The sequence below is a fragment of the Bidens hawaiensis genome, unplaced genomic scaffold (genome assembly GCF_021521415.1).
Source record: "Bidens hawaiensis isolate Kalapana, Puna unplaced genomic scaffold, B.hawaiensis_p1.1 tig00017565_1, whole genome shotgun sequence".
NCBI classification, from domain to species: Eukaryota; Viridiplantae; Streptophyta; class Magnoliopsida; order Asterales; family Asteraceae; genus Bidens; species Bidens hawaiensis.
In genome coordinates this window covers 295474-321239 of record NW_027492654.1, presented here as the reverse complement: position 1 = coordinate 321239, position 25766 = coordinate 295474, and the positions used below count along the sequence as shown (strand labels likewise).

General features: G+C 35.2%; 3 protein-coding genes and 1 pseudogene across 5 annotated transcripts; all 4 read right to left on the bottom strand.

Annotated features, from left to right (window-relative positions):
* Positions 1 to 4822: 4822 nt before the first annotated feature.
* On the bottom strand, positions 4823 to 6521 carry LOC143554189 (UDP-glycosyltransferase 85C1 pseudogene; annotated as a pseudogene). Its single transcript, XR_013138951.1, has 2 exons — positions 6011 to 6521; positions 4823 to 5930 (listed from the first exon to the last, which is right to left on the bottom strand). The product of XR_013138951.1 is annotated as a UDP-glycosyltransferase 85C1 pseudogene (transcript).
* A 2159-nt stretch (positions 6522 to 8680) lies between these two features.
* On the bottom strand, positions 8681 to 10992 carry LOC143554211 (UDP-glycosyltransferase 85C1-like). Its single transcript, XM_077044033.1, has 2 exons — positions 10260 to 10992; positions 8681 to 9775 (listed from the first exon to the last, which is right to left on the bottom strand). Exons 1-2 carry the CDS (start codon positions 10774 to 10776, stop codon positions 8835 to 8837), a joined length of 1458 nt encoding a protein of 485 aa, XP_076900148.1. The 5' UTR covers positions 10777 to 10992; the 3' UTR covers positions 8681 to 8834.
* Positions 10993 to 13354: 2362 nt separating this feature from the next.
* LOC143554210 (UDP-glycosyltransferase 85C1-like) lies at positions 13355 to 17629 on the bottom strand. 2 transcript variants are annotated; one of them, XM_077044032.1, is made up of 3 exons: positions 17470 to 17629; positions 15398 to 15943; positions 13355 to 14537 (listed from the first exon to the last, which is right to left on the bottom strand). In XM_077044032.1, the coding sequence occupies exons 2-3, from the start codon at positions 15912 to 15914 to the stop codon at positions 13603 to 13605; spliced, it is 1452 nt and encodes a 483-aa protein (XP_076900147.1). In that variant the 5' UTR covers positions 15915 to 15943; positions 17470 to 17629; the 3' UTR covers positions 13355 to 13602. The 2 variants fall into 2 exon arrangements, with proteins under 2 accessions (XP_076900147.1, XP_076900146.1); XM_077044031.1 differs by lacking the exon at positions 17470 to 17629 and having other exon boundaries at positions 15398 to 16075.
* Positions 17630 to 22804: 5175 nt separating this feature from the next.
* On the bottom strand, positions 22805 to 25083 carry LOC143554188 (uncharacterized). Its single transcript, XM_077044016.1, has 5 exons — positions 24896 to 25083; positions 24480 to 24679; positions 23831 to 23932; positions 23204 to 23255; positions 22805 to 23100 (listed from the first exon to the last, which is right to left on the bottom strand). The coding sequence occupies exons 1-5, from the start codon at positions 24984 to 24986 to the stop codon at positions 22982 to 22984; spliced, it is 564 nt and encodes a 187-aa protein (XP_076900131.1). The 5' UTR covers positions 24987 to 25083; the 3' UTR covers positions 22805 to 22981.
* Positions 25084 to 25766: the final 683 nt, after the last annotated feature.

Below are 25766 nucleotides of genomic sequence, written 5' to 3'. Positions count from 1 at the left end.
GGTCGTTCGGGTCATCCCCACGAAACGAAACCAAGATGTTTGGCAACATTTCGACCTATGCGAAATGTCTAACGGTAGCCAAAAAGCTCGATGCAAACATTGTTTGAAGTTTTATGGCAAAGATGCAAGCTCCACTTTAAAAGCGCATGTACAAAGGCCCTTTTGCAAGGCCTTGAAGGACGAATCGGGAAGTAGTTCGCAGCCGGAGATGACGAATCAAGGAACGGTGTTTACGTACGACCTTGAAGCGGTACGTCAACAGTTTTCAAACTTTGTGATTCAACAAACACTTCCTTTCAACCACTTCGACAACCCTCAATTCACGGAGATGATGCAAAAGTATGTTCAACCACGCTACCAACACGTAAGTCGTTCGACCCTTAGAAGAGATTGTCTTAAAGCATGGAAAAACGCTAAATCCGAACTAATTTCATACTTTTCAAACTTACAAACTGGTGTAAACTTAACAACGGATGTGTGGTCGGTACCTAATGGTTCGCCCGACTCATACATTTGTGTGACGGCTCATTGGGTTGACCCCGAGTCGTGGCAAATGATGAAACGAACCGTTGCGTTTCAATTGTTTGATTACCCGCACACGGGTAGAAATATTTTTAAACTCTTGGATAAAGTCATTCGACAATACAAGATTGAACATAAAATCTTTTCAATTTCGTTTGATAACGCATCCAACAATACGGCCGCGGTTGGCCATTTAAAATTAAAGTATAAACCTATTTGTGATGGAGCGTTTTTTCATAGCCGATGCATTGCACATATTATCAACTTGGCCGTGCAAGATGGGTTAAACGTGATCGAAACGCAAAGAAACAATTTTAAAAGAATGTTACGAGATGTTTTTAGCAACAATAAAACATTTTCAAGATACAAAAAATTTTGTGTAGAAGCTAATTGTCAATGGTTGGGGCCAAATTGGGATTGTCCAACAAGATGGAACTCGACTTGTGATATGTTTGAGAAAGCCATCCAACAAAAAGAATCACTAATTGCGTTTCATCAAATTTTGTCAAGTAGGGGTAAATGTGCACCGTACGATCCTAGAAACTGGTTATTGATTGAGATCGTTACGGAGGTCCTTCAAATTTTTAAATCTTGCACAACTAGTTTATCCGGGGTTTACTATCCAACAAGCCCCATTGCTTTACCAAAAATTGCTGTCATGTGCACAAAGTTGAGTGAACTTCATTGTAGGGGTGCACCTTATTTTGATATGGGTGTAAAAATGAAAGAAAAATTTAGAAAATATTTTCAACAACTACCCGCTGTTTTGACATGTGCTGCTGCGTTAAACCCTTGCATCAATGTTGGTGGTGTTGAAGCTTTAATAGAAAAAATTTGTGATGAGCTAGAGTTAAACGACGATCAAAACCCCTATTATAACCAAACTTTAAAGAATGCTTTCAACACCACCTTGTCTAACATGTATGATGTTTACCTTACAAAATACGGGTCGTCTTCCCAAATTCATGACTCGTTAAGAGCTGTTGCCCAATCCCAATCCCAAACCGACCTTGAAATGGGGATGTACTACATGATTTGGGAAGACGCCGGTAAACGTCAAAAGGTAAACACCCCAAGCAGTGAACTTGGAAGGTATGGTGGTACCAACTTTGTGAAACACATGACTCCGGATGAATTTAGAAGTCTTGATTTGCTGGCTTGGTGGAGAGGTAAGGAGGATGAGTTTCCGATCCTCGCCGCCATGGCCAAAGATTTACTAACGGTCCAAGCTTCCACGGTAGCTTCGGAGTCTGCTTTTTCTGTTTCTGGCAGGGTTATATCGATTAGGAGGACTCGACTCACTCCACCAGCTGTAGAGATGTCGATTTGCTACAAGGATTACTTGGACTCTTTAGATAGGGCACAACATCAACGCTCACTCGAGGGGGAAATGGACTATGAGGCGGGCTTGTATGAAGACGAGGTCAATCAAGGACACACTCAACCAATGACCGATGAAGAAGCCGCGTACGACGATTACCTAAGGAATAGCTCGGGATCGGGTAGCGAAGAAAATTAGTTAAAGAAACAGCAAACATGGAGGCAAATAATGAGTAAGAAACAGCAAGTTGTTAATGTAATCGTGTCTAAGCATTCTTTAATGTTTGTATTTTTGAGTTACGAATATGCGATAACGATTTAATGTTTGTATTTTTAATGTAAAAGCTATAAATGAAAGTTATGTGTTTTTAATCTTCCAAGCAAAGAACCCTAACAACGAAAGCAAAGAATGGAGTCAGTCTGTTTTGCCTTGTAGTTACCGGTTTGTTTATACTGTGAAAAAATAATGGTTATTTAAAAAAAAAAAAAAAAAAAAAAAACCGGTTAACCGGTTAGACCGGTTATTAAAAAACCGGTTAATAAAAAAACCGGTTTATTAACCGGTTCTAACCGGTTTCTAAACCGGTCCTAACCGGTTAGACCGGTTAGGGTTTTCAGATACAAAAACCGGTTATTAACCGGTCCGGTTATTAACCGAACCGGTTTTTTTCCGGGCCAAAAAAAACCGGTCCGGTTAATAACCGAACCGGTTTTTTTAAAAAAACCGATTTGTGCACCTCTACCCACCATAGGGTTTGAATTTAATATTCGAGAAAATCAATACAATCATTTGTATGTATACTACTTTTAAGACCACAATAAGGTGATTTAAAAGGTTAAACGTATTCACCTCGTGCTTTGGTTTGATATATTCTAATATGGTAGTCATCAATCTTGAATGCTTAACCGAAAATAAATAATAGGTTTACATTAATATCTACATCTTCTGATAATCTAGCTGCAGACCCTAGTAGGTTTAGTTTTATAGTTTCAAAATTTTAAAATATTTATTTGTTTATAGTTCAAAGTTATTTATAAACTTTATCTCAGTTTAATAAAATTATATTTCTTCACGATAAAGAAACATTAGAATGTCAAAACCTTTGTACACATTTAAACTGTCGACTTAGATTTGACTATACCTCAGACTAGGGTTTAGCTGATTAAATTATTTAACTAAAACATAACTAATACCTTGATATCTTGAGGGCATTGGGAATCGGTCGGATATAACTTGGACTCGTAGCACGGGATCGGAAGCTCTTCATAACTTTGGAAAGAGTGTCGGGATTTCCTTATAACTCGCAATCGAATCGTTGGATGTCATAATCGATCGTCGGGGAATCCTGGCATGATTTTTTTAGATAAGATGTTGTGGGTGATGGTTTGAACTAGCCGTGATCAGCTTGCTATTTTACTGATTGAACGTTCCCCTTGGCAGACTGTCGGGAACCGTCAGCGTATTGCCAGTTGTTGTCGGCGCATACCTTGTCATATGCCACATGTCATTCCTTCATGACATGTGCCACTCATGGATGCCGCATGTCATTTCCTCTTGCCACGTGTCATTTTTCGACAATTAGTCGTCAAACACTTGTCGCACTGTAACTGATTTCTTCGTGTTTAAGCAACGGGCTACCACCATTAACCTACGGAGGACCACCACCTAAATTGACCTCTGGCGGTCCATTTAGGAAACTTGGTCAGTTTCATTAAATTAAAACTTGGTCAGTGTACTTTCAATTTGGACATTTATGGAATGATATTTTCATAAATATTATAAGTGAAATATAGGAAAAGCGTACCTTTATTACAGGGGAATAAAGAGGTTGCTTTGAGAGAATCATTGGCTCCATAAAACTATAAGAAAATGAACTTAATAAAAGAAATATATAACGAGCTAGAGTAAACAAGTAAATAGAAAGATAGATGTGTGTGTGACTATATATATGTAAATATATAAAGATGCATCAGTCAGGTAGTGATAAAAGGGGATGGTTCATGTATAAACTAATCTTAACATGAAAACTTAGGAAACAATACCAATCTATCAAAAATGAGAACTTAGAAAACAATATCATCTATAATATCAATCTACATAAGCAATGTCTTATAATAACAAAGAAAAAAAACCTAATAAAAAAGAATCAGAATCAATAGGGCCGACTTAACGATGATGGATGCCTAAATTAGAATGAGATTTATTGGCTCTTTCATGACAATTTTGAATAATAAAAAAAGAGCTTGTTATAGGCCTCAAACTCGTAACCTACAGCTTAGAAACAACCAAACTTAGCACCAGACAAAAACATAATCTTGAGTTTATTTTGCCAATTATAATATATATATATATATTATTTTTCCTTTTTTCTTTTTAGATCATTAGTTAAGTGTGGGCTTTACTTGCTTGGTTTCGTTGGCCCACGAGCCAGCCCTGAAAATCAATAACAAATACTTATAACAACAAAAGAAAAACCTAATAATAACATCAAAATATAAATTAACAAATACTTATAATGTTTCATAATAAAAAATCAATAAAATACAAGAAAAAATAACAACAAACACTTATAAAAAACCAAATAATAACAACAAATAAGTTTTTACGGTTTTCATATTAACATTATTTGTATATAAGCATGAAACATGGTAAAATTCACAAATAATGCTTTCATATTCCGTCACACTAATTTTTTTAAATATGTTCTGTTAATTGATTAAGTTAAAGCCAACCAAAGGCCCTCATATCTAAATATGGCAACATAAGTCGTCAAGAGCCACTCAATTGGCCGTTGAACAAAAAAGACTAGTATTACAATTTTGACCACACTTTTAACATTTATTCACACTATAGTCAGCGATCTTATAACCTTCCAATTAAAAAGACCAACATAATTCAAAATTACTTATTTAAAAATTATAATATTCATAATTATGATAAATCAAGAATTTTGATTTAGAATTACACTACCACTCACTTCTGAAATACACATAATCAACAATCATAGCATGCACCAATCAAATGAATACAAAATTACCAAACTTATTATTGAACCACAACTATAAACCATATGTAATATCCAAGTCATTTAACCATAACCCCTAACAAAGAGTTCTTCATTTTTCTCTCTTTAGTTAAGACTCGTACTTAACTCATAGGTTGATGATCATATTAGCAAGTTTCTCTATATCCAAACAAGACGAGCCATTTAAAGATACCGCGATTTCTGCCGTTTCCTTCCATTCCATAGCCTTCTTCCTCATCTTTTCACCCTCTAATCCCTCCATTAACACCCTCACGAGTTTCTCTACATCATCCCTCTTTACATTCTTCTCAATCTCCATGCCAACCTCCCATTCCTTGCACATTTGCCTGCAGTTTATTTGCTGGTCCCCGGAAACTGGCCAACATATCATTGGCACCCCGGATGACAAGCTCTCGATGATCGAACCCCACCCACCATGAGTCAAGAACCCACCAACGGCTGGGTGATTCAACACCTCTTCCTGTGAACACCAGCTTGCCACGAATCCTTTCTCGTTCATCGCATCCTTGAGTTCTTGAGGCAAAACCACTGGCTCCCCGTCCACCAAATCCGTCCGTATAATCCAAAGAAAGTAAACATTGCTGTTTACAAGTCCCCAACCAAATTCTACCAGATCTTGTAAAGACATTACTGCTATACTTCCAAAATTGACATACACTACTGAATTCACTTCTTTCGATTGGAGCCACTGGATACATTCGGGTTCTTCCTTCCATAAACTATAATAACTTACATCCATGTCTTTGGCTTCCTTTTCTCTAATCTGATTTAGATGTAACTGAAGAGGTCCAACGGTGTAGACACTTGGAAAGATGGATTTAATCCCTTCGACGAGTCTATCTTCTAGCTCTTCGAACGTATGGATGATAATATGTGAAACATTATCAGCCGCCTGAGCAGTCTCTAATAGGAATTTAAATGCAGGATCATCCGGTTTTGAGTATCGCATAAACTCAGGTAGTTCTCTCAAACGGAGTCCTTCCATTCCAGGAATTCAATCTATTTCCATGTCAAGATACTCATCTGTCAAAACACTTTCATCTGCAACAATAAATTATGCCATTTCAGCAGTGTTTGAGTATCAATAACTAATTAAACAGACCGGCTAGGAAAAACCAAACCTTTTACCGGGACGAGTCCTTTCTCTGTGATCACTTTCACCTGGTAAAACCCCATGAATCCACATGCAGCCATGGTCCAGAAAAGGATGATTGGTATCTTAAGCTTCTCAGCAGCAAGAATGGTATTTGTGTAAGTCATGAAACCATCACAAACAATACAAGTAACCGGAGTTTCAAGGCCGGACACAACATCAAGGAATGAATCATAGAAATTGGTTCCTATGTAGCTCCAGAGTTCAGCTGCGTTTTGAGTATGTTCTACAGCATCTTCTGTAGCCGAAGGGAGGCCATCAGGAACCGTTTTAAACTGAAAGTTGGGAGTATTGTCTAGCCAGCGAGTCCCACCGGACTTTACGAGCCGCTTTTGGTTTGTCTGCGTATTGATGAAGGTGACACTGAGGCCCTTGTGGTTCAGGAGCCTGGCGAGTTTGAGCATACACTTGATGTGGCTTTGTGCTGGATATGGTACGAACAACACATGAGGCTTCTTTTGATCCGTCTTTGTTTGTGTTTACACAATGTTGAATACTATGATTAATATCACACTTACCCAGACAATAATGGAGATAATATCAACATGAAAGCAAATATATCAATATTAAAAATTATTTTCTAGAATATAATAACCAAAATGATAAATTGATAATTTTTTTAAAGTTTATTCGGCATCAATATATACTTTGTTGTGGTACATTTGGCATTGTAACTTTCTATACAATTAATTAGTAGCCGATTATACATCTTTTAGATGCCAGGAGACCAAAATTTGAACATGACAAAAGACATGACATATCAAAACATAGTATTAGTTGGGTTTCGATGAAGATTTTGTTGGGACATGTATGTCATTACTTTCTATCGTGTATTTCTAAAATCTAGAAAGAAATTAAATAGAAAGCTCATTATTCTATATGTTCTTGTAAGAGAATATATCTACGGCTCAAAAGCCGGCGATGTGGATAGATAGTGATTCAAATGGAATAATATGAACACGTTCATGTAAAAGGCAGTAAATTTAAATGCGAGTAGGTTATGTATTTCGTAATCGCCTTGGATAACGATTGGTATGTGTTAAATTCATTTTCAGATCAATGTAATTTGACGATACGAAATATTTAAACGGATAAGTCAGAAACTTTAATAAACGTACACTTGTATGAATTTCTTGGTGAAAATAATTTTTTGAAACAGATCAAAAAACCTTCGTTAAATAGATATAGAGCTATCACAACGTTGAACTTGAAAAATCACAACTGTTTATGAAAGAGGGATGTTGTCAATACTTCAAAGTGTGGAACTCTGGAAGAAATAATAATTGGGCACTTGAAAGGGAATTAACCATACCTGATTTGGTAAATACCAAGGATTAAAAGATGAAAGGTGGAATTTTCTAGTACCACATTCAAAATTTCAAAAACAATATGTTCCTCTCCAAAATTTGAGTCATGTGTGGAGACTCATTATTGTCAAACTTTTGAGAAGAACCATTCTAGAGAGTGTCGTATGAAATAACTTATGTGTTATAAGTGTGGAAGAACCAATCAATGTGTTTTATTACTGTTAGCCAGGGCACATTTGTACTGATTACCCTTTTCATTATTAGGGTTTAGTATCGAGCACGTCCAATCAAATTTCTTTTCTTTAGTTCTTGCTGGACCACATTTTGCTGCCACAGAAGAATGTCGTCTGACCATGGTCTCATGTGAAGTTTGGTGGCCAGGATCGATAAACACAAAGACAATAGTTTAGATCATAAGCTCGATCTTTGTAATTCTCATTATCTCGAAAATTACAATACTAAAATCTCTTCTCACTTAATGATATAACCCACAAGCTCGGGCATATATACTAGTTTAAACATGAAAACCTAATTAGACTAGAATACAAACTCCTTATCATACTCAAATACTAATTAGTAAAAACATATTTAAATAGTAATTAATAAATAAATTCCTTGTTGTCCAAGTCATTTGCTCGACTTGTTCACCAAGTAATTTATTCCATGAAAATCAAGTTACGTGCTCAACTTGATAAACAAGACACGAACTCATCATAGGCTCGATGAGTCGGCCCAACCCGCCTCATTGACTCGAGGACGGAAATTAAGTCCAACATGATGGCCTTTGGTTTGACGCACCGTCGCATGACCATGTCACGGGGTGTTCATTTGTTCTTTGTTTTTTTTCTTCCTGTATTGTTGGAATAACAATCGAGTTTATACTTTCGGGGACGATGAAGAAAAACCGAGGAACATCAAAATCACTACCTTGAAGGATATGAATTATATCTTTTGACAAATCTAGCAGCTTGTGGATTTTATGACAGGATGTTGGACCCATAAATCAAGAACTAAGATCATGACTAGTTTTTATTATTATAATTATTGCTCTTTCTTTTATGTTTTTTTTATATGTATTGGAACCTATAGTATTAAGTATCTCTATATAATGTATACGTAACCCTATATTAATGTAAATCAATCAACTCTTTACCATCATCTTACAGACATAATAAACCTTGCTGGTTAAGATGTTAATATCACTTTCATCAAGAAAATAATGAAGAGATAAAAAACAATAATATTATGAAAGTTAGAATATAATATTATTAAATACATTAATTTATATACAAATATAATAGAACTTATATGAATATGATCAGTTTACAACATATCTGGGATTTCACATAGCCGAAAACGAAAATTGAGAACCCCGTTTCTGTTTTAAGATATAAAATCCCAAGTTCTAGAATATTATTTTTGAGATGTAAAACTCCCAAGTTCTTAGACTCTTATTATAACCTGTAATCAAATTCAGAACGAAATTTAATTTCTTGAAAGCATACGAATTTCAGTCACAAGTTCTTCGATATCCAAAGACGACGATCCGTTTGGACCTGTTGACATTTCTGCCATTTTCTTCCACTCCATAGCTTTCTTTCTCAATCTCACACCCTCTAATCCCACCATTAACTCCCGTACAAGTTTCTCTACTTCATTACTCTTCACATTCCTCCCAGTCTCCATTGCAGTCTCCCATTCCTTGCACATTTGTGCACAATTAGTCTGTTGGTCACCTGAAAATGGGCAACAAATCATCGGTACCCCAGCAGACAAGCTCTCAATGACCGAACCCCACCCACCATGAGTCAAGAAACCACCAACCGAAGGGTGGTTCAAGACTTCTTCTTGTGAACACCAGCTTGCAATAAAGCCTCTCCGCTTAATCACCTCCTTGAGTTCTGGAGGCAAAACTGCAGGCTTTCCATCAATTAAATTTTCCCGTATAATCCAAAGGAAATAATGGTTACTATTAACAAGTCCCCAACCAAATTCTACTAAGTCTTGTAAGGACAACATTGCCAAATTTCCAAAGTTAACATATACGACAGAGTTCGGTTCTTTTGAGTGGAGCCACTGGAGGCATTCGGGTTCTTCCTTCCATAAACTATAACCACTACAATTAAAATTCTTGGATTCTTTTTCTATAATCTGATTTAGCAGCAACTGCAGAGGCCCGATCGTGTAGATTTTAGGAAACATGGATTTAAGCACTTTTATTAGACTACTCTCTAATCCATTAAAAGTATGAAATATCATATGTGAAGCTTTATCAGCTTGCATTGAGGTTTCCAACATGAATTTTAATGCATGAGCTTTTGGTCCTACACCTAAGATATGTTCCGGTAGATCCTTTAAACGTATCCCTTTCATTCCGGGGATATCTACAAAGGTATCAAGATATCCGTTTGTTAAATAACTTTCATCTGCAAAACAGAACAAAACAGGATCAACTATATAAATTTTCCAAGAGAACAAAATCTAGAGTTCCCAAATTAATTGAAATGAAAAACAAGTCTGTTTGTATAAACGATTTGATTTTAAGTTATTCACGATAAAAGAAAATATTATTTACCAATATTGTTTATTGATCATTCTGTTTTTCTTTTTCTTCTTTTATAAATGAACACCTCTTAATCATTCAGACTTAAGGCTACCTCTTAACCATTAAAAAATTACGAGCCATTAAGAGATAGCCTCTTGACCATTCAAACTTAAGGTTACCTTCTAACCATTAAGAGGCTATGAACCATTAAGAGTAGCCTCTTAATGACTGTTAATAGGCTACCAAAAAGCCCATAAGATTTACAAGAATTAGCCACCAAACCTCAAATATAAAACCTCAAACAAAATTCAGTAGTTCTTTAAGTTGCTTTAGATATTGGTAATTGAGGTACTAAAGATATAAACCTTTAAGCGGCACAATTCCTCTTTCCATTAGAACTTTTGCCTGGTAAAATCCTAAGAAACCACAAGCAGCAAATGTCCAGAAAAGAATGATAGGAACTCCGAGCTTCGCAGCCGCATCAGGGGTTTTCGTAAAAGTCATGAAACCGTCCGAAACAATACAAGTGACTGGTGTATCAAGCCTGGGTACAAGGTCCAGAAAGGAATCCAAGAAATTGATTGCTAGGTAACTTGACACTTGTTCCATGGTTTGCATCGGCTCATCGTCACTGTGCGATGTAGAAATGAGTCCATCAGGAACTGTTAAGAATTGAAAACCAGGAGCGTTTTCGAGCCAGGAAGTCCCACCGGATTTTATAAGTCGCTTTTGGTTCGACTGAGTGTTGATAAAGGTTACATGGAGGCCCTTGTGGTGCACAAGCCTGGCTAACTTGAGCATGCACTTGATGTGGCTTTGTACTGGTAATGGTATGAACACCACATGAGGCTTTTTTTGATCAACTTTGGTTACTTCTTCCATCTGAGTGTGGGATTACGTAGGCAAGTGGAAGTTAGCCTACCGCATGATGTGAATTATTGAAAGTTAGTCCATTTAAATTATTGACCATAGGTACATGTCCTCGTTATTATCGCCATAATTTATGTCCACATCAATTTGTGAAAACTTTTATGTTAAATGTCCCTTCATGGGTGACAAAAATCTAGTTTTTCTTTCTATTATAGTATTAAAAGGTGGAGTGGCATCAGGAATTCTGCCGTACGTACGACTTCGACCTCAAGTTTTCTTTTCTTTTTTCTTTTTCTATTAATTAATAAACTATTTATCAATGAGTTTGTTTTTTTACGTTGTTAATATTTTATAATTCTAAATGCATTTAAAAAAATAAAGTTGCATTCAAAATATATATTTTTTTGTATTATAAACGCCTTTCGTATTTAACCATGTATGATGTAACTTATGAAATATAATTATGCACTTTGACTACCTGAAGATGATTGCTAGGTTAAGCTACCTGGCGATGATACTGACTAGTGGTGGATATATTTTTTTTTCAAGAGGTTGGAAATTTTTAGGTACGATTGTTTATTGTTATGTAATAAATTTTAGTTTTGGTTCGGGTCTAGTCACATAAATAAAACACAATAACTAGCAATAGACTGAGATTATCATGATAACTGACTAACAAATCAACATCAAAATAGGTTTTGTAAGTTTCGTAGATTAATCAACAATAATATCATTAAAACATATCAAAATTCATCTACACACACTAAATAGAGAAATAAGCATCAAAACATAAACATTACAATCCAAAAAGTTACTCTAATCTTCAATTTCTGAACGCGTTTATCACTCCAAATCCCCCCACCCCCCACCCCCCACCCCCACCACTTTGTTGCTTTCTCCTCCAACCCTCTTACTGTATAACATTAGGTTAGAAACAGTCATACTTTTGGTTTTGATGTTGAATTCTTTATATAGTTGTGAAAGTAGGTTCTTACTACAACAAGATACAACACGTATGATATAATACAGTTCACATCGTAGCTATTTCTATGAATAGATACAGCACATATGATATAATATGGCCCCTATCGCGCCTATTTCTCTGAATATTGATCAGTCAATATATATGTATGGTCAACAAGAGTATCATTACGCTTTTGCACATGCCATTAAGCGACTAGCAAGGTGTCTCAGTTTGTACATACACATTCTGATCGTCGCTGTTTTGTTGTCAAGCGTAGTTTAAGGTACCTTGAGAGTATCATCTCTCATGCTTGAATATTCGATGTTTTGACAGTCTCACCATTGTTTGTTTTAAGTAAATTTATGTTTTAATTGATTATGATGTTTTTGATTGTTTGACTCTGTTGTTTTAATTATCTATTTGTGTGGTTATCTTAATCCTAGAGTATAGGTATCTACTTTAGAATTGGTGAATATCTTTTTTAGGTTATAGGCTTCGGATTGTAATCTACGGCTTGAGACTAGGAATAGTTCTCAACGGCATTTCAATAAATCAAATGAACTACGCTAGAACTAGGCTTGAATAAAAGAGTGATGTATTCGTTAGGGTCTTTCTCATATTTAATTGGACTTTCCGTTGGCTTTCTAACGCAAGTGTGGTAGTGTGGTTTTATATGAGCGGTTCTAAGTCACAATTCATTAATAATGTATAGATTATTTTTGGACCGAGATAAGCTGGAGCATGTCTATAGTATCTAACCATCTCTTGTCATATACAGTTCTACAAGTCTTAATTAACTAGATATAGTTCATTTCAAGTACTTTGGATAAGTGGATATTCGTGCTCCATTGTAGCGAGCTTGAACCAAACATTAACCATGCATCCGGTTCCGAAGTTCCAAGTATTAGCCCATTTATGTGTTCTAGCCAAAACTCAGTCTTTTTAGGAATACTTATCATAAATATATTAACCAAGATAGTTTGCAATGTATTCGAAGCTTAAATGATATCTCACTCTCTTCTGTGGTTTACAATCAGTTTGTTAATTTAGCTTACTTTAGTTAAGTATTATTTATTTTTACTTAATTGAATAGGCTTACTCCACAGCGACTCGCAGAGCCCGAGGAACCAAGGATTTATATTTAGTAGAATAGGCTTTGCGATTCAAAAGGGGATAGCGGCGCAGCTTGATGCTCGCTTACCCATTATCCAGACGTAGTTCGGTTTGTGTTATATATAAAAGGATCAACGTTTATCAAAAAAAAAAAATTAATTGAATCCTAAATCAATTAATAGATTAAATATTGATAAAATCCTAGTGTTAGGAGCTTGCATGCTGTGTCGATCCATGAATCAATCGATATATGGATCTTCAAGGTTATTTGGCCACTCTCTTATCATCTACCATCAAAGAAGTAGACTTTATTAATTAATCCAGAAGTATCAATGTATTTGTTTCATTAATGTTTCTTGATAACTATACATGAATTAATATATCATATATATCTTGATAGCTTGTGTTCCGTGAGGAAATCAGAATGGGGTAAAACAAATACTTTGATACCCTTAAGGTACGAACAATAAGAGTTTACATTTCACAAACGTATCAAAACAAGTTTAGTTAGTCTTATAGATTAAGGGAATTTAACATAACAAAAGTTGGGAACTTATGGCATTTGTTTATGAGAGAACGCATCAAAAGTTTTACATGAAGATCTTACAATATAACTCGAGTTAAAAATTGCACATTAAAGGATCAAGTAGCAAATCATTGACTACAAATGTTCTTAACTTTTACAGAAAATTGTCCCCTGTCACTTAAAGAATACATATTATACACCTTGCACCATGTTCCCTTCAATTTGAGTTTAAATTTTATGATAAATGGGTAATTTCTTTAGAAAGTTCTTCAATATTTGAAGTAGAAGAACCATTAGCCGCAGTCGCGATTTCAGCCTTTTTCTTGAACTCCGTAGCATTCTTCCTCATTCTTTCACCTTCTGTTCCTACCATCAACTCCCTTACAATCTTTTCAACTTCATCTCTCTTCACATTACTCTCAATCTCCATGCTTACCTCCCATTCCTTGCACATTTGTCTACAATTAACATGTTGATCAAAGGAATACGGCCAGCATACCATTGGCACCCCAGCCGACAAGCTTTCAATCACCGAACCCCAACCACCATGAGTCAAGAAGCCACCAACTGAAGGGTGGTTCAACACCTCTTCTTGTGAACACCAGCTTGCAATAAAACCTCGACTTTTAATCAGCTCGTCGAGTTCTTGAGGCAAAGCTGCTTGCTTCCCATCAACCAAATCGGTGCGTATAATCCAGAGAAAGTTATGGTTGCTGTTAACAAGTCCCCAACCAAATTCCACCAAATTGTGTAAAGACATTACTGTCAAACTTCCAAAATTAACATACACCACAGAGTTTGGCTCCTTTGATTGGAGCCACTGGATACACTCGGGTTCCTCTTTCCATAAACTATGGCCATTGAAATTTGGCTTCTTGGTTTCTTTTTCGGTAATCTGATTCAGAAGTAACTGCTGAGGTCCAACCGTGTAAATATGAGGAAATGTGGACTTAAGCTCTTTGATGAGAGCGGCTTCTAATTCGTCAAAAGTATGGATAATCATATGTGAAACTTTATCAGCTCTCTGAGCTGAATCCACATGCCATAAAAATGCAGGATCGTCGGGTTTTGTGGCTAAGATATGTTCAGGTAGATCCCTTAAACGGACTTTTTCCATTCCTGGAATCTCTAACAACTTATCAGTGTAACCATTTGTCAAGTAACTTTCATCTGCATAAAAACACTAGATTGATGAACGAATAGTGAAAATTATGTTTCTAATAATTCTTTCTGTAAACGTGGCTTTTGTAATCCAATAATTTATAAGGAAGTTATAAAATGTAGATGATATTTCAGACGCATTTGATAAGATAGAAAAAGTTAACCTGAAAAAACGAAACATGTATATATTTAAAAGATGTCTCCGTCACTAAAAGCTGTCTCGAATGGACGTTAAGAAGCGGTCACAAACCAGTCGCAAGAGACGGATGCTAAAAGACGGTTGCAAAACGGTCGCTGAAAGACAGTTGGCTGCTAAAAACGTTGCATATCTGTCCGCACAAATCGTAGCGAAGAATTATCACAAATCAAGTTTAAAGACCAAATCGGTCAAGAAGATCTGACCACAATCTAGATGGTAAGAAGCGGTCACAATTCAAACTGATTAAATTGGTTGCTAGAAGTAGTAAAACTTTCACTGTCGCAAACCGATCAAAATTTTGGATTTGTTACAAGCATTTTGTGACTGCAATTTGGTCATAAAGTGGTTGCAAACTACATGCAACTCTAATTAGAATCTCAAATACCCAGTTTTTATTTTATTCTATTTTTATTTATGGTAACGAGAAATAACCAGTTTTCTAGTAGCCAGTTTTTATTATCAATAAACTAAACAAACTAGCAGTGAGTTTTTATAGTCATGGTAGAGACGAGCTCTCCAAAAGATGAGAGATATTGCCCTTGATAGGGGCACAAGGGCGGTTTGTTAGTTTGTATGACCACCTTAAACACTACTAAGTGCACATTGTTTAAGACCAAGATGACACCCACATGTCCCTTGTGACAAATATAATAAAATTCGGAAGTCTAACCTTTAAGGGGAAGAATTCCTTTGTCGAACAGAACTTTCGCCTGATAAAACGCCATGAATCCACAGGCAGCCATGGTCCAGTACAGAAAGATAGGGATCTTCAGCTTCTCCGCAACATAATACGGGTTCGTGAACGTCATAGTTCCGTCACAAATTATACAAGTAGGAGGAACTTCAAGTCCATTTACAACATCAAGGAAGGAATCCGCAAAATTGGTTAAGAGGTGCATACTAAGTTCTTCTAAACTTTGAGTTGGTTCAGTCTCATCATCAGAACTCGTAGGGAGACCGTCTGGAACTGTTTTGAATCGAAAACCAGGAAGCCCATCTAGACCCATAAAGCCACCGTACTTGAAAAGACGCTTGTGGTTCCACTCGGTGTTGATAAAGGTTATCTCAAGACCCTTGTGGTACAGGAGCCTGGCTAACTTTAGCATGCACTTAATGTGACTTTGTGCCGGAAATGGTATGAACACAACATGCGGTTTCTTGTCGTTGATTATGGGCATTGAATCCATTTTTGTGTGTTAATGTGTGTTGGGTTCCACTGGAATGTGTTATTTATAGACATATATGTTAATTAGTTTTCCATTTGTCATAAGAACTACAATGTTTATTGCTCACAAGAAGACAACTATAAAAAAACATACTAATATCACATATCTTGAAGAAATCGAGGGTATCGATAGAAGCAAGTGTTTATTATATGTATACCTTTTTTTTAACAATAATGACAATTTGGGCTTACTATTAGTGACATGCCTCTTCATAATCTAGGTATGTCCATACCTCAAACAGGATTTCAACCGTCCACGTCTATTATATGTAAACTTTGCTATAGATACGCCACAATCTATTTCATTAGAGGTAGCAATTCTTGACACCCGCTTGAAGTACAAAATGAACATGACACGAAAATGAACAGTTTTCGGGTCATCAAATTAAACGTGTTTTTATTAAATGTCCAATCCAAACACGGCATGTTTAATGAATAGGTTAATCCAAACACTACTAATTTGAATAGATAGTTATTTAAAAAGTGTTTTGATTTTCTATTCTTTAAATTTCATCTAATTATTAATTCTATTCTTTAAATTTCATCTAATTATTAATTTTCTTTAGTGAAATTAACTTTTGTATTAAAATCCTAGGTTGAGTTATAAGAAAATTAGCTTTTGTAGGAATGATGAGAAATAATCTTATTCATTCATTTTAGACTTAAATGGTTGAGATTAGATTAGAGAGATCGTCAAATGTAAAACAAGGATGATGGCATAATAGGGATAACACATTTGTTAACTTTCTCTCTCCACATGCAAGGCACATGTCAAATTCCCCAATCATTTTAAAACGTCCATAACCTTTTTATACAATATTTTTTTTAAAAAAAATTCCACCTTAATAACGAGTGTTTTTTTTTATCTTTTATATGAGTACCATATTGTTATATAAAAATAAAAAAAATTCATGGTTTTTTTACAAGTTGTGTTTTACAAAATTGTGTTATACAATTGTGTTTTATTTTTTCATAGTGTTTTTTTGTGTTTTTTACGTTGTGTTATTTAATTGTGTTTTTCATTGTGTTTTTGTCATTGTGTTTTTCATTGTGTTTTTTACATTGTGTTTTTTCATAGTGTTTTCCACTGTGTTTTAGTTTCCGGTGAAATTTCCGAAGACTTTTCCGGCAAGGTGGTGGCGGTGGGCGGTGGTGATTGTAGGAGATGAGTGAAAATTTAAGTGGGCTTTAAGATTAATTAAGTGAGTTTTTGAAATTAAATTAAATGAGTTTTCAATATTAAGGTAGTAGACTAAAATACCCTCCTTCTTAGCCTTCTTAGAAAAATCAAACTTCTTATTTGATATTTTCTCTTAAAATCCTTATGACCTCTTTAAAAAAAACCATTTAGTTCTAACTAGTCCTTTTCTTTCGAATATCCTAATATCCATATATTATATACTATATATATATAATCAAGTTTGTTAATTGTAAATGAGGGGTAAAGAAAAAAAAAAGCAATTATTAGAAAGATTGGTTACTAAGCTTCATAAAATAAAAAAATTAGAAATAATTACCTGGTTGCTTCAAAAAACTCAGAACTTCAGAATCAGACTTCAAATCTTCGATTACTATTTGCAATTCAGAGATTCAGAAATGAACTTCAATCGCAAATCAGATTACTGGATGGTTGTTAGGGACTACGTGTTTAGGAGTTTTAAGCATGTATACAGAAATTTTAGTTTTGCAATTATCAATAAAATCGTAATTGGGCCTTTCAGTTTTGAAATATGTGTTTGGAATTTTAGAAGAAAAAACTCTTCTTTTCAACGTTTGAGCGTGGAATTTTAGTGTTGCAATTTTCAGAAATTCAGGATCGGTCCTTTAAATTTTCAAATAAGTGTTTTTAAATACTTTTTTTTGGAAGATAAATTATAATTTAGTTACTACAAAACGATTACAATAAAGTGGCAGGTAAACGGGCAACAAACTGTGCTGCAACCCCCTTTTGAATAGCAAAGTCAATCCTACTAAAAACGAAGCTTTGAGACCTAGGAGCTGAAGAGGTTCTGTGTACGACACGCTGAACTAGATATACTTTCTTTTAAACGTTTAGGCATGCTAGCTCCAGGCAAGGGCGAGCCGAACTCCTGAACTAGATATGTTTTCTTCCGGGAAACTAAATTTATATGTATATTATATATATTATATATATATATATATATATATATATATATTACTGAAAAACGTATCCGCCCTCTATATAAAACAATAAAACTTCAAAACTAATGCTATGATTTTGCCATGTGTATTTATACAACGTTAATCGTCGTTTGAAAAAAACTTAGCTTATATAGTTCGTTAGAGCCTAAGGGTCTTTTTTATCGGCTCATTTAGGGTACCTGAATCATAAGGACAAGCTCACAACGCGCATCGCATATCGGTTTATTGGACAAAACGCACGGCGTAATTTAAAACCAAGATGTAGATCTGAAACGACACAACGCTAGTAAATATATGAGTCGGGTTGAAGAATTCAATATACCAACCATACATGATTCGCATCCAATATTTCAAACATCAGTGAAATTTTAATTACGGGCCTCTTCATATAATATGTGTTGAACACAACAATCTTCTCTACTTATGGTTTATTGATAACAATAAAATATATATTTTGTAGTTATACATAAACTTATATGTATATATACTTAAAAATCTGGAGATATATGCAAGAACTAATTCATTGTATGTATGCATGCAATGGTCACTTACTTTTATAATTCATTATGCAATTAATATTTATGTTTCACTTAATTGTCACATACTTGTTGCGGTGAGCTTTAAACGTCAAGTTACAGTGTCACGTTATTATCACGTAGGGAGTGAGGCTTTAATTAACATGTCTCTTTAACACTGCGTTGTGGCTTAACCTTGTTACCTTGTTAAAGCCCTGCCATTTCCTTGTTAAACGCATTTGGGTCTCGCAATTTCCTTCATAAAAGCCCCATTACCACGTTACCATTTTCTTGTTTACCGTGTGGGCCTTAATGCCCAGACGCGATATTAAAGCGCATTACCATGCTACATCACTTTTGTCGCCCTTGTTGAACCCATAACATATAATCTTAACCCACACACATGGTAATTAAAGTTGAATAAGTCAACAAGTCGGATGGAGCATCCTAAGATAGTGATTGGTGGCATCGAAACTATTGTTTGAACTGTGTTGGCGTTTACGTACGTGTGATTAACAATAAAATAAGGCCGGTATTAATATATATATCCGGCTTATGGAACTAAACTCGTGACTTAATTGTTCTATACACTTAGTACTTGACTAGTATGGATGTTCATGATTTGGATTCCGATTCCAACAAAACAAAAGATCGAATTGAACTAAAACTCGAATTAAACTAAAACTGATTAATTCAGTTACAATTTTTTGAACGACAAAAATTGTATATTAAAAATGATAGTTACGGAAATCACTAACCAAACATCATAAAACCAATCACATGAAAATCAGTGGGTTTTGAAGTCACTCGGTCTAACAGACTTTAATCTTTGGTTTATTCTGACTATCCAAAGAAATGAAAAATGTATGGCAGAATCGTAAATTAGCTCCGACTTCAAATCAAGGCTTTAAATACGACTTGATTCATGTTCTTCCAAATCACCAACCAAGCACAAAATATAAATTCTTCTACGATTAATTTCATGTTTTTTTTTTGGTAATTGATATTTATCAAGCCCATCATGAAAATCCGTAATGTTCATCATGTTCGGACCTTTTAAATGTAACCAAGCAAGTATTGACTTCCAAACGGTAAAAGCGACTCCACAATTGGTAAACAAATGTTGAGTAGTTTCTACTCAATGGCGGATCCAGCATACAAACGGGTGGTTCCCCGGAACCACCCGAGTTTCGAAATAATAGTGTACGGATATATAGAAGACGCGTAGGAACCACCTTATAAATTAAGAGGGAACCACCTAAAAAAAATTCCTGGATCCGCCACTGTTTCTACTTCGCTAGAACAAAAAGGGCTTATAATGTAGGGGACATGCATCCAAGCTATATTAGATATACTACCCTAGTCGGTAACCTAATCAACAGAAGACTCCAAACAAAGATATTTACTTTTTTGGGAACAATTTTATTCCATCTAGTTCGCTTCAAAACCTACGTAAGCATTTTCTTTTCAATCGAGTTCCATGTATATTTAATCACAAAATCATTTTGACCCTCAAAATCCCATGTCGGTGACTCTTTATCCAATGACCAATGATGTTGTTCAAGCATATTGGAGAGTTATAATTGCGCCTCCTTGACCCCGCCTCTAAGAGGGCGTCGCCTTCCCAAACCCAATCGGTATCTCCTTTTCTAACTTTTTACGATTCAATTTTTGTTCTTTACAAGAGCAAACAATCTTTACAAATACAGAGCAAACTATTTTCATCAATCCAATGATGGAGCCAGAAACAAGTTGTCATCCAAACTCACCATCTTTTTCATAGCCGGGATAGGAATTAGATTTTTTTTCATGTAACAATTTTTTTTATTTTTTTTTTACAATTTGATTCCAAACACTTGTGCCTTTCGCCACCTTTTCTTTATAAAAAAACATTAAAGTTGGTTTCTTTAATACTATAGATTGATTATCAACGTTTCACTAAGTTGGTAATTTTACAGTGATCTTTTACCCAAATAGAGTTATGGGGTTGGTGAAATCGCCATTTCCATTTCAAAAGTAACACCAAATTTAAAGCCCAAATGCTACTGAAACCCAAGCGCCCTTTGGATTTAGCATTAAGTGCTAAATCCCATTTGATCCACGACATCTCTTTTTGTTTTCACTTTCTCCCTAAAAGAGATTTGTCCTTAAAACCCTTCTAAAATCATGTTAACCTTCTTTGGTAACCAAAATAATGAAAGAAAGTAATTTGAAACCAAACCAAGCACCAAAGTCAATAACGTAGCTGTACCGCCAATAGGTAATAAGTTCGTCTTACAATCAGCTAACTTCCTTGTAAATTTTTGCATTAAAGGTTCCCATCCCTCCTAAACTTAAACCATTTTTCTCCTATTGGCACACCAAAACACCCAAAGGGGGAAGACTCCCAGACTGCATCCAACTTTGCTATTATTTTCTACTTTATGTTAATCACACTAATTGGATGATAATCAGAAATAATCATAGGATTCGAGACCATAGGGATCAGGGTGATGAAAGATGCATTGCAATTTTTAGTAATTATTCTGAAAATAATAAAAGTCTACACATGCTATCACGTCCTTTTGCATCAAAGCCCAATGTTTCTTGATAAAAGCCCGTATCTTGGTTTCCTCATGAAAACCTTACTAGTGATACCAGATTTAGACGTGCACAAATCGGGTTCAACTGGAAAACCCGAACCGGTTCGAAACCAGTTTTTTCACACCGGGTTGTAAAATGGAACCGGTTCCAATCAAGAACCGGTTCGGTTCCCGACCCGAACCGATGCCCAGATATGCTAACTTTTAAGAACCGGGTAGGGTATGAACCGGAACCGGTTTTTACGTAAAAACCGGTTCCACCGGTTTTTTTTGAAATTTAAATATTATAGCCGTTAGGAACCGGTTCCAACGGCTATATAGCCGTTTTTGACCGTTGGAACCGGTTTTTTAACTACAAATAGGTTATTTTCTTACTATAAATAGCAAGGTTTGTTTGTGTACTTGTTAAACCAATTCCAAAACTATAAAACACACTCCAAACCACAATTAACCTTAAACCGACAACAAATGGCAACTAATGATGACGTTGTTATGGTGATCGAAACAACAAGATGCCCCGATGTTTGGGTTCATTACGATTTGTGTCTCATGACCAACTCACATGAGTTGGAACGTTGCAAATATTGCTCGAAGTTTCTTAAAGCATGGTCCAACTCGACATTACGAAAACATACGAATAAGTATTGTCGAGAGAAAAGAAGGTTGGAAGCTAAAAAAACGGAAGTGGGAGAGTCGTCCGGCTCTACAACCCAAAAATAAGTATTCCCGGATTAAAACGACGGACTTTGTTTTTTATGTTTTAGTTGTTATGTTTAGTATCGTTTATGTTTTAGCCTTCTTGTTAGTTTTTTTGATGGGTGCCATAATAATATTTAGTTGGATGGTCGGGTAAAGGAACGGGTTTGCTAAAGGAGTAGTATTTTAGTTTGTTTTTGAGTTTGGTGGTGAAACAAGTGGTGGAAACAAGTTATATATAGGTTTGGGCATCAAAAACCGGTTCCAACGGCTATATTACCGTTGGAACCGGTTCCAACGGATCTATTGTCTCAAAAACCGGTTCCAACGGCTATATTACCGTTGGAACCGGTTCCAGCGGCTAATTGGTGTCTAAAAAACCGGTTCCAACGGCTATATTACCGTTGGAACCGGTTCCAACGGCTAGTTTGACTTTTGTTTGACCCTTCAAAAAAAACCCGTCGGAACCGGTTTTTCCAGGTACGAACCGAACCGGTTCCAATTAAGAACCGGGTAGGAACCGGGTTGGAACTGATACTGACATACAAATAGGAGAACCGGGTACGATTTTCGGGTACAAAAATACCCAAACCGGGTATTGTACCAACCGGGTTGAAACTGGAACCGGTTCCGGTTCGGTTCCACCAGTTAGGTTCCGGAACCAGTTTTTTTGTGCACGTCTAACCAGATTTGTGGGTTACCTGATGGCAGCGTTTGTGGAGCAGCAGCGATGGCAGACGGTAACCTGAGATATCTAGAAAGGGTATAGAGTGAGATGTGTTGTGCAGAGAGACAAAACGCCTAATAATACAGAATAATCTGTTGATCTCCTGTTAACTTGGCATACTTGCATTCATATCAACATATAGCATCTATCACACATGAATTCCTTCAAAAAGAAAGAAAATAATTCCATAATGCCGATTTAAGTAAAAAATTTTAGAGTAGAAGAACTGAATAACTGAACCCATCAGCATACAAACATCATGATCTCTATCGTCTATACTTTAACGATATTAGATACTGTAGACGAAAACATAGGTCAACCGACATTGACTTAAGGTTCAAAGCTGTCAATTTGAAGATCCTCCATAACGGCGCACAAGTGTAGCTCGATACAAGGTACCGATATGAAGGAAGAATGTGAGGGCTATAATGACATCATCCAACAGACCAATTATTCCAAACAATGCTGTCAAAATAATGAAGATTTCATTAAACATATACATTTAAGTCAGCATTTTATAAAACATAAATTATGCAGAGATTGCAGCATGATTTGCAACTTTAAATACCTTCGGGAATGATGTCCACAGGGCTAAGTACATATATGGCGGTTGATATCAGCTGCGGACAGAAAACAATAATCAGTAGCCAGTCATTAATTATATATACATAAATACAACTAGCAACCTATGAAAGAATTCAAAAGAGAAAACAATGAATGATATTTTCTGGGTATTCAAATAACTGTAAATAATACCTCTTTGTAGACAGATATTGCACTGCAAGGATAGTGATAAAGCTAACAAACTAATAATAAAGCTAACCAACTAATGATAATAAAACAAGGTTAATAATTATCATAATATTTAAACTAGAGATAGAATATTGACTAACAAACAAACATAAAGATAAAAGATAAATCAAACTGTAATAACTAGAACAGATAATAATTAAACTCGGCTAACACCTAAAGTAGGAAACTAAATGCAAGATATTTAACTATCAAAGAGCCCTATGATATAGATAGCTTATCCAATAAGTATCAAATGGTAGACTTATAATAAATCAATACATCCATTACTGTACATGTTCCGGCCAAGTAATGACCATTTTGGTGACACTGGACAATTAGCACAGACTCATGGTAGCAAGAAAACATATATGCAACAAAATAGAGATGAATATTATAAACTCACTGCCAGATATAGCCGTGCTTTAACGACTAACGGGAGTGATCTTTGAGGATCCAGCAGTTCTCGAAACAACCTCTTGAGGAGAAACGGAAGGTCTTGCAATCTCTGCAAACAGAAAAACCAGTTTTCGATTTCAATACAGATCTTGAGAATATATGATTACCTTATAATTCAACTTAAAACATATTATATTTCTCAAATGTGTTATACCATATAGATACTCACCTCCGAGTAAAAATGAATACCACTTATTTAGAAACATTAAACAAGATAACCAAAATGTGAATATTAATATTTGATTTTACTGTCTGATGTATTGCAGAAAATGTGTAGATGTTTTATGAGAGTCAATTGGGTTGCATTTATTATTAAAAGTAATGCATTTTTTTTAACTTGCTCATAAAAAAATGCAACAGTCTTAATGATAAATGAAACCCAATTTAGACGTTTTCTGCAATTAAAAGTTTCCGTATAAAATATTATTAATAAAAGAAATCTAAATTCGATTCATTTATGAGAGCGTCTAAATTGCTTTTAAATACGACACCCTCGATTGGCGTAATCAACGCGTTTCTAAAGTTTTACTACATCATACAATAAAATCACATATTATTATCGCCAATTTAGAATTGAATTAGCATCAAACGAATACCTGGCCAAGACCGGTTGACTGTGAACCAAAAAACCGATTATACGCTTCAATCCTTCTTAAAATATCCGCAGCTTCCGGATTATTAATTTGCTGAGAGGAAGCTTGACTTGGAACCAACAGCGTAATCTGGCGACGACAAAGAGGGCATTTACACGGCTGTAATGAAGACCCGTGATTCCAAACTTGTAAAATGCAGTTTCCTAACAAAAAGATAGATATATATTAACTATTTGCATAACAGAGGAATGAGTTAAATAATCATTTCTGTACTTAGGTTACAAATAAAGTTATTCCGATCAATAATCCATTTTCAAAAGAATGATATATGAGAGCAAGAAATAACATAATCCCTAATCCTAATGACAAAACCCTAATTTTAAATAAAACCGAATTGGGTGTTGATTGAAAGAACGTACCGCAAAACCAGTGAGAGCAATTGGCTTGGTGAGGAATATGGAAGCTGCCATGGCAGATTGAACAACAGTCGTTTGTCGGTGGTCCGTCCATTTACAAAACTCACTTCGATCTCGTTAAACACAGCACCTTCTGTCTCTGTTTTCAATTTAATATAGTAAATTGAACCGAATAATAAAGGATTACGGTTCCATTGCTTCCATATTTTGGTGCGGTTTCGGTTTCGTTCCGGGCCATGGACTCTAGTAGTCGTTCAAAACGCTCGTCGCTCGAACTCGTTCGGAAAATGCTCGCTCGTTTTTTCGCTTGATCGTAAACGAGCCGCTCTGCTCGGTTCTATTTGCAAACGAGCCAAGCAATGAGCAAAGGTCTGCTCGGTTTGGCTCGAATATTTTTAATTTATTTTATATATAATTATATATGAACAAATCTATAATATATATAAACGAAAACATAAAAACCTTATGTGTCGCGATGTGGTCGCTCCCCCATTTTTTGGAGTCACCAGATTTGCTTGATTTTTAAATAGAGGTTTCTCATGCATTTGACCTGAATTCATGGGTATAAGTCTTACCAAACCCAGACATTCCTTAAACGGGTTATAACATCTCATTAAATAAAAAGTTATTCTCACCAAATTATTGATGTAAAAATCCTATAAAATAAGATATACTAAAAATAAATATCTTATTTATTTTATATATATATATATATATATATATATACATATATATATATTATTTAAATTAAAAAACCAATTTTATAGTAAAAAAATAAATGGGACTTTGGTCTCATCAAATCATAAGTATATTATTAACTTTCATAAGTAGTATTTATAATTAAAAAACCAATTTTATAGTAAAAAAATAAACG